The sequence below is a fragment of the Antennarius striatus genome, chromosome 17 (genome assembly GCF_040054535.1).
Source record: "Antennarius striatus isolate MH-2024 chromosome 17, ASM4005453v1, whole genome shotgun sequence".
Taxonomy (NCBI): domain Eukaryota; kingdom Metazoa; phylum Chordata; class Actinopteri; order Lophiiformes; family Antennariidae; genus Antennarius; species Antennarius striatus.
The window spans coordinates 6,050,986-6,066,693 of record NC_090792.1 but is presented as its reverse complement, the minus strand read 5'-3'; the positions used below and the strand labels follow the sequence as shown (position 1 = coordinate 6,066,693).

The 15,708-nt window shown below is 41.7% G+C and overlaps 1 protein-coding gene across 4 annotated transcripts in view; it reads right to left on the bottom strand.

The window, feature by feature from the left end:
• Nucleotides 1–3,272: 3,272 nt before the first annotated feature.
• The window catches only part of atp10d (ATPase phospholipid transporting 10D), a 51,359-nt gene continuing 38,923 nt past the window's right edge, over nt 3,273–15,708 (bottom strand). For all 4 annotated transcript variants that reach the window (XM_068339591.1, XM_068339592.1, XM_068339593.1 and 1 more), the window contains 8 exons: nt 15,187–15,475; nt 12,762–12,838; nt 12,382–12,507; nt 11,979–12,170; nt 9,619–9,699; nt 9,330–9,434; nt 9,064–9,251; nt 3,273–3,812 (listed from right to left, as the gene is read on the bottom strand). In XM_068339591.1, the coding sequence (XP_068195692.1) occupies nt 3,617–3,812; nt 9,064–9,251; nt 9,330–9,434; nt 9,619–9,699; nt 11,979–12,170; nt 12,382–12,507; nt 12,762–12,838; nt 15,187–15,475 (1,254 nt within the window). In that variant the 3' untranslated portion in view covers nt 3,273–3,616. The remainder of the gene's footprint in view (nt 3,813–9,063; nt 9,252–9,329; nt 9,435–9,618; nt 9,700–11,978; nt 12,171–12,381; nt 12,508–12,761; nt 12,839–15,186; nt 15,476–15,708) is intronic.

Genomic DNA, 15,708 nt, shown 5'->3' with positions numbered 1-15,708 from the left:
CGTGCTTTGGGGAATCTGTTATTTTCAAGAGAAACACAGGACCATACCATACGGATGAGATGAAGGCTGCTATTAAAGCTACCTGGGGTTCCAGAACAACTCATCAGCACCATAGGATGCACCATGCTGCATTGATGCAGTAATTCTACCAAGTACCGAGTACATGAATGAACACACTTTTCAGACGTCTGACTTTCCTGTATTATGAATCCTGTTATTGACTGATCCTATGAAATTGTCTAATCTTTTAAGACACCAGATTTTGAATTCTCATGATCTGTAAGCCAAAATTTTCAAAATAAAAAAAGACTTTGTGTTAGTATTATAAAAAGAATGGAAAAACAACAGCTGTGTGTTTATTCATTTCAGTCAATGTCAAAAATAAGAAATGTCAAAGTTGTCTTCATGTCAAGAGAAATCACCAGCCAGGACTTAATGAGTAGATGAAACCAATATTCTGACACATGAACACACTCATCCATGGCAGAAGGACCATCAGGCTGCATTATTTCATTCTGATGCTGTATTTTTCCTACAGAAGTTTACGATCTTAGAACAGCAACACTGGTTACAACCATACAGCAGTTTTCCTTCTATCGACTTAAGCAGCACATTTGATGATATCTCATGTTCGGAATTCACATTATTACAAAATTCATGTAAAGTTTTGAATTGCCTTTTGAACCTGAGTTTTTAACTGCCAGGCAGGAGGCCTAGAGGAAGACGAAAGAGGAGGTTTATGGATGTAGTAAAAGAGGACATGAAGGTAGTTGGTGTGAGAGAAGAGGATGCAGCCCTGAAGGGAAAAGCCAAAAGGGAAAGAAGAAGCTGTTGATGTTGTAAATGTGATGTAGGAAAAGAAGTCTGTTATATTAACATGTCCGAAAAAAATAAACTAAATGAATAAAATTAAATAAAAAGGCAAAGAGAGAAAAAAAAAAGCATCTTTAAAGGACAGGTTGAGCCTGAAGAGATTTTAAACTATTCATTTTGCAGCCAGTGAGAAAGCAACAGATATTACTGAATGCGGTGGAATATTCACAATAAATATTGTGTCCATGGTAGTATCTCATTTGAGACAACACTACCCTTTTGGATTCAAACTCTATGCAAGTATACTGTATTCACATACAGTGTGTTACGTGTGAGTATACTAACACGAGGGTGCTGCACAAGTGGGACTGAAACCTTTTAAATACAGGACCCAGATAAAACAAGCTGAAGATTACCTGATTTTCAAAATGACACATGATCATATTTCAGTCTTTTCTCCCAAAAATGTGATATCAACAGAAACGCACCATTATGACTCATTAAGTAAAGAGAACATGTCCGGTTTAAACGTGGCTTTTAGCAAGTTAGTCTCTCCAAGAGTTCTTTGCTGTTGACAAGTAACACACTGTAACAATCAGCCTTGCAGCAGAGCCTAAACATATGGCGAGTGAACATTCAGATGAGAATGAGAAGGCTTGTTGTGACCAAAACACTACTGTCCAAAAATGTTCTTTAAGAGCTTTTCTCTTCCACACCTTATGCCTCTGTCTGTGATAATATGTACAGTCAGGTCCATAAACATTGGGAAATTGACACAATTCTCTTTTTTTGCTCTATACAAAACCACAATAAATTTGAAATGGGACAAACAAGATGTGCTTTGACAGCAGATTCTTACCTTTAATTTGAGGGTACTTACAGTATATCCAAATCAGGTGATCGGATTATGAATGACATCAGTTTCTAGATATATGCCTCCTACTTTTTAAGGGAACCAAAAGTCATGAGACGATCAACTCAGACCCTATTTCATGGACAGGTGTTGGCTATTCCCTCATTATTTCATGACCAGTTACAGTGGCTACAAAAAGTTTGGGCACTCCTGATAATTTTCCAGATTTTCCTTTATAAATCACTGCTTGTTTGGATGGACAATTTCAGTTAAATATATCATATAGCAGACAAACACAGTGGTGTTTGAGAAGGGAAATGAAGTTTATAGGATTTAGAGAAAGTGTGCAATGACTATTGAAACAAAATCAGGCAGAAACATAAATTTGGGCACCCTTGTTGTTTTACTGATTTGAATAACTAACACTAATTATTGGAAAACAAAATTTGTTTAGTAAGCTCATCAACCCTTGACCTACATACGAAGATGAAGCCAATCACGAGAAAGGGTATTTACGGTGACCAATTCTAAATTGTTGTCCTCTTTGTATTTTCTATGAAGAGTGGCAACATTGGAGTCTCAAAACAACTATCAAATGACCTGAAAACAAAGATTGTTCAACATCATGGTTTAGAGGTAGGATGCAAAAAGCTATCCCAAAGATTTCAACTGTCAGTTTCCACTGCAAGGAAAGTAGTGACGAAATGGAAGACCACAGGCATAGTTCTAGTTAGAGCCTGGAGTGGCAAGCCAAGAAAAATGTCAGATAAGTAGAGGCGACGGATGGTGAGAACAGCACACTTTTCACAAATGGATGCTCTATGGATGAGCTATGCAGAAGAAGCTGTCTGTGCACATGCCACAAACAGAGTCACTTGAGGTATGCTAAAGCACATTTTGACAAGCCAGCTTCATTTTGGAATGAGATGCTCTGGACTGACTGAACTACAATTATTTGGACATAACAAGGGGCGGTAGATTAAGAAAACAGTGTTCCAAAACAAAGTCGCTGCCCACAGTAAAATTTGGTGGTTGTTCCGTCATGCTGTGGGACTTTGTGTCCAGTGCAGGTACTGGCAATCCTTTTAACGTTGAAGGTTGCATGGATTCCAGTCTGTTTCAGCAGAAAATATTGCAAACAATGTTTAAGAATCGGAGACAAAGTTGAAGTTACACCGGGGTTGGATACATCAACAGGACAGCGATCGTAAACGCTGTTCAAATTCTACTAAGGCATTCATGCAAAGGAATAAGTACAATGTTCTGGAATAGCCATCTCACTCCCAGACCTGAATATTGTCAAAAATCTTTGGTGTGATTTAAAGCTGGCTGATCATGCTGGCAACCATCAAACCAATTGAACTGGAGAAGTGTTGTGAAGACCAATAGTCAAAAATACCTTCATCTAAAACTTAGGCTGTTATTTCTGCAAAAACAGGCTCTAGTATATATTGATGTAATTTTTGTCTTGGGGTGCCCAAATTTATGCACTTGCCTAGTTTTGTTTCAATAATTATTGCACACTTTTTGTAAATCCTCTAAACTTCATTCCACTTCTCAAACACCACTGTGTTCATCTGCTATATGATACATTTAACTGGAATTGTTGATCCAAACAAGCAGTGCTTTTTAAAGGAAAATCTGGAAAACTATCAGGGGTGCCCAAACTTTTTCATACCACTGTAACTAGGTAAATATCTGGAGTTGATTTCAGGTGTGACAATTGCAATTGGAACCTGTTGCTGTCAAGTCTCAATTTTGGTTGCAGTCGAGGTCCGGCCGATCACCCCCCAGGGAGGAAACCCAGCACCTGCTCATTTCTAAATGTTCCAGACTTTGGCCTGTAATTGACTGTAATCTGAATCTTGTTCCTTTTATTTCACATCCACTGTCGTGGTGTATAGAGCCCAAAGAGTTAGAATTGTGCCAGTGTCCCACATGGGTCAAAGGTCACGACACGACCGAGGCTGTGCTGTGCTCCAGGCCAGGGTTGTCGGCGCACACTGGGAGCCTGCTGGCTCTGGAGTGACTCAGGTTCCAGCGGAGCATCCTCCTGCAGTACTTCTCTGAATCAACGTTGCCTGTCTGAGCTGAAGTCAGGGCAGTAGGGACACGTATGGTGTTGTACACAGCTCGAACCAGCAGTCTGCAGGGCACAGAGGGGACAGAGAAAGAGGTTCAAGCTTTGTGGCTGTATAGTCTTATTCGGCTGCAGACCTTTGAACCCTTCAGTCTGGCCTTAAATATTTAGCATAATAACTAAAATGTGACTGTAACATCAGCTGAAGTATTTAAATCAACTGATATTTGCTTATCATGGATATGTGACAAATAAAATCAAGAAAAGTAAGAAGTCTGAGAAGTTAAGGAAGGCAATTAAGTTGTAAATCAAAATAAATTGGAGCCGCTTAACCCCCTCAGCATTACCACTGGCACTATAGCTGTTACTATGCTGCCTCTATTTGACTAATCTCCACTTAGTATTAGATACTATCTGCAGGTTGTTTCCATAAGGAGATAGAACATACTCAGTAGGAGGATGATGGCATAGTCTTAAACCGAAGGGGGCCGTTGTTCACAGGGATCAGGCTTAGGGATCGAAAGATGGCTAGTTCAAGTCTCGTGATTGGACAGGTGCCTTTCCGCCCTCTAGGCATTGCCATGAGCAACGCACCGCACCATTAAACATTGCTCCCAGGGCTCTGCTACATGCTGGCGGCCCTTTACGTCATTAATTCATATTCTCTCCTTTGTGTATAGACCATTATTGTGAGTGTATTAGGCCTAATATAAGTGTGTGGCAATGTGCATGTGTTTAAGTAAAACAATTTTCCCATTTGGGATTAACAGTATTCTTATGAACCTCAGCTATCAAAGAGAAAAGCATCTGCACCTCCTCAGTATGATGAAAAGAAGTTTTCTCTGTAAATCAGACGACCACCTGTAGCTGTACTCCTTCAGGCATTGATTTGACTTATGACTATACAAAAAAGAAATACCAACTCACTCTCAGGTTGAATCCTAGTCGCCTAGACTCTTTACCACCTAGACCCGAGGTGGTAATGAGAAACAGCATCAGCGGGGTTAGACTGCCACACAACAACACGGTTCTGTCCACTGAGTAAGACTTGTCCTTGGCTTCATTTTGCATCTTAGCAGACAAAACCTTTTCTTACAGTAGGTTGTGGTTTACACTGACGCTGGTTGTTCCATTGCTCCCTCAGAACAGAACTCTTTTAACCCTTCGTCTTTTATCTGTGCATTAGGGCACTTCCTTCCTGTTAAATACTGACCTGTTTGGGGCAAAATTACGCCAGCGTCGTTTAGAGTGAAAAAACAATATAAAGGATTTGATTCACTCATGTTCGGTTTTTGTTTTATTAAATTAGAGGGGAGTCAGTATTTTAAGCTGATGTCCATTTCCTGCAAATAGAATTCAAATGTGACCCGAGTTCATTGGAAATATTTGACCCACAAATGTTAATTCAGTTTTCCAAACATCAGTATTCAGAAAAAATATACATAAATGTGGGAGTACGTAGATACTGATTTTTTTTGTTCTTCTATTCCTCTAAGTTTGGTTTTATTATTTTCTTCATGCTAAATCCCATCATTCTCAGTCAGATTACCGTATTTTCCGCACTATAAGGCGCACCTAAAAGCATAAAATTTTCTTATAAACCCGTAGTGCGCCTTATAATCCTGTGCGTCTTATATGTGGATTAATATTCATATTAATATTGGTTAAAAACATGATCGCTGAAAAAAACCCGGCAGTCTGGCCGCCAGTCATGCCGCACTCCGCCACCAGAGGTGCACCCTCACAAGGCACTGGGGCCTACGCCCCCTAACAACGGTAGTCAAGTGGCATCACCGAAGTCCCGGCTCCAACTGAGCTGAGGCCTGTACCATATAGCTGGATTACGGCTTAGCAAGATAACTTCAGGTTTAATCCTGGCTTTTCGGTACCATAAAGGTGGTTACGTTGTCGCGGTAACCTATGATGAACACCTAACCTGCTCCGGAGTAGGATAAGTTCAGGATAAGAGCTCAACAGGTATAACAGCCCCACCTACTGACCAATCAGAGCTCAGCGGGTATAACAGCCCCACCTACTATCCAATCAGCTCTCTTGGAAAATGGGCTGTTTGTTTAAAATCATGGATTGATTCATTCATTCATAGGTACTTTTATGTATTCTGTTGGCGATGCCGAAAACCTCAATGGAACACACTATGTAGAGCTATTCATAAAGTCGAGGGGGCTACAATCACATGCCATAACGAAAAATGTCATACACACATACATTTATGGAACACACCAATGTTACTGTAGTCAGATATAGAAGTGCAGTCATAGTGAGGAAGTAATATTGTAATGGAACTAATTCCACATTGACACAGTCGGCGATTTTGTACCAGCGATTCTTGTGCCGTTTGGCAGCTGCAACTGTGTTGCAATACATTATTGTATTGCTCGTATTTATTATTTATTATTGTTTGCTCCCCCGTTATGAAATATGCGGCTCGGGCCAGTTTATTGCATGTTTGCGATTGGTCCCATGCAGCAACCTCCGCCCTTTTTATGTGAGTGTGCACAGATCTAGAGTGCACATGCCTGAATTGAATTGGTGAGTTGATAGCCGGCTTTATGGTACCGAAAATCCAGAGGGCGGATGTCTCGGTAAGTGAAGCCAGATAAGTAAGAGAAGCCTGGCTAGGTTCATCAAGCTTTATGGTACAGGCCTCTGCTCTCAGACGGTAGAGCAGACTGTAGGAGCACCGGTGATTACGTAGCAAAACACAAGGAACTTTCAACAATTCTATTAATAAAGTTTGACTGACTGACGGACTGACTGATCTCAGTATTTCCTTACTATTTGGCATCGGAAATAACCCCCTTTAAAATTAATTGGTCTTAAAAATGCCATTGTGCTGTCATCTGGAATCTAGTGATGGTCCATTCTATTAGTCTGTGGAAACACATGGAGAAACTGGCATAAAGGTGAATGAAAGACCCTCAAAGCTGAACTTCCAGTCTTTTCTGAAATTTCAAGAGCAGTCACTGCTAGACAAAGGTGTCAGGTGTGCTGCAATTGATTTACAAATGTAGTTGATAGCTCTGGGCGGGTGTTGAGTGCATTCAGGCTTGTGTATTCTGTCTGCAGCGATGTGCGGTGAGATTCACAGCGGTGAGACACCGACGTTAAAGTCAGTTCTAGGAGTAAAACAGCGTCATATTTGCCAGTAAATTAGCAGCCTGACATTAAAAACTAGTTAAAAAATTGTTTAGGACACACAGCTGCACCTCACCTCCGACTGGACTACCGATCGATCGAAACAATATTTAATTAATAAACAAAGATGAACATCGGAGCTTAAATATCTGCTTCGAACTTCAGATCAGGAAAAAATCCGCTCTGTTCGCACTGACTGCACTCGTAATGAATTCAACCAGTTTTTAATGTCAGTTTTTTTTATATGCGTGTTGACTTCTTTCTAAGATGGCAAAGTGATTAAGTGATCAGAGGCCTGTACCATAAAGCTTGATTAACTTAGCCGGGCTTCCTCTTACTTATCACGGCTTCACTTACCGAGACATCCGCCCTCCGGATTTTCGGTACCATAGAGCGGAGGTTGCTGCATGCGACCAATCGCAAACACGCAACAAACCGGCCCGAGCCGCATATTTCACAACAGAGGAGCAAACAATAATAAATAATAAATACGAGCAATACAAATCAATAATCCAGGCAAAAAGCAACACAGTTGCAGCTGCCAAACGGCGCAAGGACCGCTGGCAAAAAATCGCTGACTGTGTCAATGCGGAAGTTATTCCATTATAATATTACTTCCCCACTATGACTGCACTTGTATATCTGACTACAGTAACATTTGTGTGTTCCATAAATGTATGTGTGTATGACATTTTTCGTTATGGCATGTGATTGTAGCCCCCGCGACTTTATGAATAGCTCTACATACTGTGTTTTCGGCATCACCAACAGAATACATAAAAGTACCTATGAATGAATGAATCAACCCATGATTTTAAACAAATAATTGATTAATGGCATTTTATCTGTGGCTTGCTTGTAACCCATCCAACGAGGGATTTAAGGACATCATAATAATTACGAACATCACTAAGAAATATATTAACTGTGGCAAAGAACCTCAGTGCAATGCACACTGTCTGTGGGACTGTCAGCGCGTGGTTGCGGTGCGTTACATTACTGATGTAAGGCTCCAGCAGCTGACAGATGTAATGTAACCCCTCTCCCCAAAACCTGTACCTTTCGTACAGTTCAGGCAATTTGAACGGATTACAGCGATCTCTAAATATTCTCTCGCGCCTGAGCACTCTTCGCACAAGCTGTGCACCAAGATCCACAGGTTCTCATAAAACGGACAGCCCATTTTCCAAGAGAGCTGATTGGATAGTAGGTGGGGCTGTTATACCTGCTGTTAAGGGTGCGCCTTATAGTCCAGTGTGCCTTATACAGGTAGTCGTCGACTTACGACCTATGCAACTTACGACCGACCGACTTTACGACCACAATGTCCGGGTAACGCGGGCATTCCCTCCAGCCACAGTACTCACGCTCTGAGGCTCCCGCGCTCTCTTCAGTCACCACGGCGCACACACGCTGTTCAGTCACACTGTGAGATCAATAGCCCAGCCCACTACTGATGGGCTGGGCTGCTTAGGAGGCTGTGACGGAGAAATGTATGAATGGCGTATGGAAAAACTGTCAAGCGTTACGTGAACTCTTCTGCTGGATTTGAAAGTGACGAAGAACTTGATCAGATTCGGGAGAAAATAGTGAAACTGGCAAAAAACCTCTCCTTGGAGAACTTACGAATGATCGCGCTGTATGAAGAACTGATCGCGCTGGAAGAAGAAAGAGTGGAAGAAGAAGAGAGAAGAGAAGCAGAGAAATAAGAGGAGGAAACAGAAAAAATGTTCACCACCAAAGGTTTGTCAGAAGGCTTTTCCCTGTTAAATAAACTCCGTGCACACTTTGAAGAAATGGACATAGAACATAGAAACATTTGCAAGGATTGAACGGATGGCAAACGACGCTTTCCGTCCATATCGTGAAATGTATGAGGAGAAAAAGAAACGAACAATTCAGACAAAGCTCACAATGATTATGAAAAGATCGTCTCCCGCTCCCACCAACCCACACGCTGCCCCAGCTGACGATCCGGACGACCCCCAGCCAAGAACCAGCGCTGCTGGATTGAATTTTTACTAAAGAGTCGATTTACGACCAAGTCGAGTTACGACCGATCTGTCGGGCCCAATCGCGGTCGTAAGTCGATGACTACCTGTAGTGCGGAAAATACTGTACACAACTCTGATGCAAATTCACATAATAGATTTATATGCACCTTGGTAACAGAGCCATCACAGTAGTCAGAGTGCAAATGATGTAGAAGAGAGGCTGGGACATCAGTAAGGTTTCCACTCCCAGAGGGTTGGTGGGGGGGCTACAAGTCACACAATACAAACTGAAGAGCAGCACAAAGCCAAAGTACAGCGCTCCACTGAGAACCATCACCAGCACATGAATCCACGTCTGTAAAACAACACAGGGGATTAAACACTCCACAACACAAGTGGAGGTACACAATCTAAATGTTGGTTCTCTTCTGACCAGAGTGTGGCTCTCAATAACTTGGTGCAGCAGGATGATGATGAGAGCTGAGGCGTTGATCGGACAACCAAACGACAGTTCCCCAACGTCTGACCCTGTCAGAGCCTGACACAAACATCAGAACACTTATTGGGATGGGGTTTGTTTAAGCAGCTTCTATAACTATGAAATGTGAACTTAATATTCTTGTCACACATGGTCTTGAGAAACAGCAGTGATAGCAGAGTTGGTTAGGAATTTTAGCCAGAAAACAGCTGACAATCAAAATGATTAGATCCAGTGTACTTACAAAGTAAGGCACAAAGAAGCAGACAAGACTTTGGTAAAAAGCATCCAGGATTGTGATCCAGAACATGTAGGGAAGACGTGTCTGTAGAGAAACAAGTTTTATCCTTTAGAACTTTCAGCACAGTATCACCAGTCAGTACTGCAGTCAGACACTGACATCCTAAATGGCTTCATTTTTTTCTTCCATATGTGGGGATAAAATCATGTCTACCAGATCACAACCAATTCAATCATTAGTGCACAAGTCAGCGTTGCAACAGCAGTTTTAGGCCCCGTCCACACGATGCCGGAACTTTTTGAAAACGCAACTTTTTTGTTGCGTTTACGCCTTCCGTCCACACGCCAACGCAGATATCCGGAACGAAAACGCAACTTTTTGAAAAAGCTGGCCTAGGTGGATTTTTAAAAAAACGCTGGGTCTGCGTTCTCGTGTGGACAATGTGTCCGCAACTTTATAAAAACACTGACGTCTTGCCTGCGACGAAAACCTCTGTGACATCATATTTATGGGCCCATGTGTTGTGACAACAAAACACGAAGGATTCCTATTGGATAACATTTGACTCAATACTGCCACCACATGGTTTGGCATGCTTATAGCCGTCTTCAAAAACGCACTGCTATGTTTACGTGTGGACGGAGATTTTTTTGAAAACGCTGTCGTGTGGACGCAAATCGTTTTTGATGCGTTTTTAAAAAGTTGCGTTTTAAAAAAAATCCTGTCATCGTGTGGACGGGGCCGTAGTTCGGCACATATTTTACATACTATTTATAAATGCTAATGCAAAATGTAGCAGCATGCAGTGCCAGACACACTTAGGTTAACTTCAACAGAAAGCATTGAAAGTTCCCATATTATGCTTTTTTAAATTGATTTCATTCAGCTGCCAAATGTCCAGCTACACTGTATTTGAAATGTCTTGCCCCAAAGTGATCCGAGGTCCTCAATATCTTTGATTAAATATTGATAAATCCTCTTTAGCTCTCAAAAGGTCTGTTTTAATGGGGTGTAGCTCTCAGCTCCCTATCTCCACCCCTCCACCCTCTGAACCTTCCCTATCTTCCTCCCCCCTCTGAGCTGCCTAATCAACACTGCCGTCCCCCATGAGTTCACGTGCATTTGTTTACTTGCGCTACTCGAACACTCCTGCATTACAGATCGATTGATCGGCATTGTCTGGAACTTTTTTAACTTTCAATTACTTCGTGGCTATGTATTTCACTCTGATTGTTCTTGTGTTTAGCACTGTAGTTTGTCATGATATAACGGTTGATTTTTTGGCGCTAAGCGTGGACCTGCTTTCTCAGTCTTTGCTGAACAAAGACTCATGGCTCATTGTGTAAACATGATAAGACCGGCCGGTGAGATAATTGTTAGATTAATGTATATATGTTATCCCATATTTACTCGTTTTCATTTTTGAACCAATTAAGGTTTTGTGTGTGAGTGTCTTGCTATGCCCTGAGTTATGTTTAGGTAGGGGTCAAAAAGATCACAGCTGAGGTAGCAGCTGACAACTAGTTTAAGATGTAAACCTTGACCTGCTGAAAATAAGACAATACCATATAAAGAGAAGGGTTTTACTCTTGTGACAGTATACCATACATGGTGCATTGCTGATATTTTTGTCCCCTACCCTTTAGGACACATTGTGAACAGGGACTGACCAAATGAAATAAAAGCAGAGGTTTTCAGATGAGATGCTCAGAACGAGGGGGAGATTTGTACCTGAGCCCTCCTCTACCTGTTCTCCTCGTGAGTAAAATGTACAACTGTTGTCTTTTCCTTTTTGTGTGAGTTTTTCAATGTTTTTTGGTTGCTTGAACCTGACAATAATTACATCCCACTCCAAAGCAGCGATGTATTGTGATAGTTAAAACTGTGTTTTCCGAAAATCGTCATGAACAATGACAGATCATGAATAACATGGGAGATAATTTAACGCAAACTGATGAAGCATGGAATTTTACCGGTATGTGTGTATGTGTGTGTGTGGATACACGCAGTTCTCCAATCACTTAGAAGAGCTAAAGCTGCTTTCATTCACCAAATAACAGACAATTGTTCTGAATTAGTAATTAATGTGCACCTGGTTATGTGTTCGCTGTGATGCTGGGGATAGCCTCGGGCGGACACACACACACACACACACACACACACACACACACACGCTCAAGAGCAATAATATTTATTATTCATTTCATAATTATTCCTGTGCGGTTAAGCCCAATATAAAACAAAAAACAAAAAAACAGCAGTTTGCCAAAAATTATGTTTTTTTGCACATGTAGTAATTAAGTGTTCAATATTGAACTATTAAATCAAATAGAGGCAGCAGTCAGTTTCTTGAGTTCAGTCACCTTGGAGGTTTGGTAGAGTTCTGGCAGCGCCACCAGCGTCTCTGCAGGGATGTCTTGGTCCAGTATGCCGTAGATGAGAGGAGGAATGGAAGTGAAGACCAAGTTGAAGAGGATCAGCACCCACGAGTTGATCATGACACTTCCAGAGAAACCACAGAAAAACTGATACCAGAACAGGAGGTTGACGTACATCTGCATACAGAGACAGAGCAGTGAACATTCTCCCCCATCTTTACTACTTGTGTTGTTTTTTTTAATAACAGTGCTTGTTTCTGGTTTAGCAATTGAACGAAGAATTTGGAGGCGTTTTGTGCAAATTTGAGCACCAAAACCACAACTGTAACTACACATGTTAGCAATCTTACACTCTGTACCTTGCGTGAGAACAGTAAAAAACTCTCACCACATTCTTGTAAATAAAGTAGAAGATCATGTTTGCAAGGCGAGAGTAACACCAGTGTCCATGGACCAGAAGCAGTTTACTGAGGTGTTTGAACCTGGAGATGGCGAAGTCACTGGACATAACAGCCTGAGGATCACAAGAAAAAATATCAGCATCCTGGGAAATCTTTGGAGACCGAGTCACATGCAGTCAGCGCTAAAACCTAGCAAGCTACCCCAGTGTGCTCCTGCTGGAAGCAAATACACATTGATCCTGATATGAACCCAGCATGTCCTCTTTTCAATTTGCACCTTATAGGTCCTCACACCAGTTATTTAATAATAAGACAAAAAAGCTTCTTTCTACCAGCAAATGTCATGTTGTTGGGTACAGTCATTCACCTGCATGCCCTCCTGCCCAGATATCCCGATACCCACGTCAGCCACCTGGATCATGCTCACATCGTTGGCTCCATCACCTCAATGAACAGAGAGAAATATCAATGCCTTCTGTGATTTGAGATGTGGAAAAATTTTAAACATATCCTATTTTTATCTCAGACGATTTTACAGATGTGGCTCCCTCACGCTGCCCTACAAAAGCTTACTGTTGCAACTACGACTGCTGCATCCCCTTCTACCAGGAGCGCACATCGTAATCAATATGAATACATGAGTCACATTTCTGTGTCTAACAGTTAAGAGACTGAATTCATTATATAAGATGTGATTTGAATGGAGCAGGACAGTGAAGTCAAGGAGCTTCTTCATCTTCTAAGTTGTACTTTATAGGGGGGCAGTGGCTAAGTGGTAGAAGGGGCAGTAGTGGCTCAGTGGTACAGTGGGCAGCAGAGTGGGTTGTCCAATGTTCCAGGATCGGCAGTTTGATTCCTGATCCCGCCCAAAAACACCCAGAGTGTGAGCTGACAGTGGGAGCTGTCAGCTCACCTCTGGAGTATTGCCGAGGCGCCCTTGAGCAAGGCACTGTCCCCCTCACAAGCTGCTCATTTGGGCGAGCCACAAAGGGGCTCCCCGCCACTCCACCTCCCATTGCATGCTTACAGGCCCACTTGTGTGTAGTTGTGTGAATGATAGGTGCCTGTACACACTAACATGCATGCGTGTGATTGACTAACAAAAAACTATAGTGTGCATTCTTGATGTTCTGTTTGGGGATTATAACAGTGTATAAGATTTAAAAAAAATGGTGTGATGGGAGGTGAGGTCAGTCCCGTTTTACTCATAAAGAGTTTAAGTCAACATTAGCATTACAGTTACATCCCCAGACTGTGTGACAGTTTGGTGATGTGGGATTTCATAGGACATACTCAGTGCACTGCCCACCTCTTGGAAAACAGCATTAAGTTAAAAAAAGGGAAATTTCCAAATATTAGATGGTCTGTATGGAAGTGAGACACAGTTAAAAATATGTTTGTCGCCTGTCATTGAAATGTAACTGGCTACAAGTCCCTGCTTCATGCAGTGCAAAAGAAAAGCGCCAAGAAACATCTTCTGGTGCTGCTTCAAAAGCAATTTCCGAATACGCTCACCATCTAGCCTTAATATGTATCCGATGATGAAGCTCAAGTTTAGATTTTAGGTTCAGTTTTTTGGAAATTAAGGACTGTATTTTCTCCTCAGTACAAAGCAGTATTAATGTTGCGGCCCTACTGTAGCATGTGTCTTGTGGTGTGTCATTATTTGCCTCTACAGGTAGAGCCAGTGGTCCAGTGAGCAATGAATGTTCTCATCACAGATGCAGTGTATCCCCTACTGCTGGAGTCCCACAGTGCAAACAGTCCCATGTCAGGTCAACAACAGGCCAAACGTTTTATATTCCACATATTGTCAGATATTAATCAATTCAAGAATAACATTCATGGCCTGCCTCCCTTTGACCAGATCTTACAGCGAATGTCTGTCACTCTGTGTGCCGGTTCATTAGTAAAGGCTATTTAAACATATGGATTAAATTTCAGTGAGGTTATGCTAATAAAGAATAAATAATTTAATTATTCTGAAAGGTCCTACTGAGAAAGAATTTAAGATATTATAGGTGAAAAGCTGGTGGTTGTTACCACAGAATTCCACTACTGAATTAGTATTCATTTAGGGACGACAAAGTGACGAGTGTATCATCAAGAAAAGTACCACAAATGCTGGAAATCAAAAGACACAAGAACAACAACAAAACGGAGTAAACAATAAGCACTCAGTCAGAACCCTGGCTCAGATCAGACCAAATCACAGACAGATTCAGAGGCGCAAAGACAAAGAATCAAGTCATAGACTACTGACGTGTAAAAGGGCTCGTCGTTTGTACAGTTTTGTTATTGACCTACAAACAATAATTTGTTTCACAACAGGTCACAGCATTATTTATACGCTCAGGAATCTGAAGATGTTTTATTTCTCACTCGTAATTTGTCAAACAAAAATGACATTTACACAAACTAATGACTTCAGCCTATAATTAATATCTTAGTGCCAAATGTCACTGCCTGGCCTGGCCTGAAGACTGATGCCTCAGATATGAGAAAGAAATCAACCTCTTTCTCTTCTTCTTGCTCCACCGATCAGAAAATGTTGTGAATATTTCTGGAAGGGGACGCTGCATGTTAAGACACACACACACACACACACACACACACACACACACACACACACACACACACACACACACACACACACACACACACACACACACACACACACACACACACACACTCACACATTGTGCCACAGATCATGCGCTTTGAATCATTTACTCTTTAAATGGTTTTATTACTTCCTAACAATGAACACATGAGGAACTCTGGGTTCTTACCCACAGCCAGGGTCATGACGCCAAGCTCATCACGGATCAACCGAACTACTTGGCTCTTCTGCAGGGGAGTGGATCTGCAGCAGATGACTGCCTTGCATTTACAGCTCAACTCCAGGAAGTCACTCTTGAGGTCCTTCTGAAGGGCCCAGTCCAGTGTGGATCCATTGATGACTAAAATGAATGCTGAAGAAGATTCCCCGTGATGCCCTGCTGCAGTCTCCTCAACCAAACTGTCTTCAACACGCTGTACTTTCACTTTCAGGTCCTTGAGTAAAGATGCACACATATCCTGATGAAATGAAAAACCGTCATTTAGTTTGCTACCCTAACAACTTCATAAAGCACGTTATTCACTGCTTTTGTTATCATTAAAAATTACATTACACTTGTTCTGAACCTCCACTGCATACACTTCAACTCTTCCTCATTGTGCAGCTTCACCTTAACATTCTTTGTTTTCCATAAGTTTTTTTCTGCACCCCCCCCTCTTGCAAGTTGTGCAATTATGTCAGGGAATGCAGT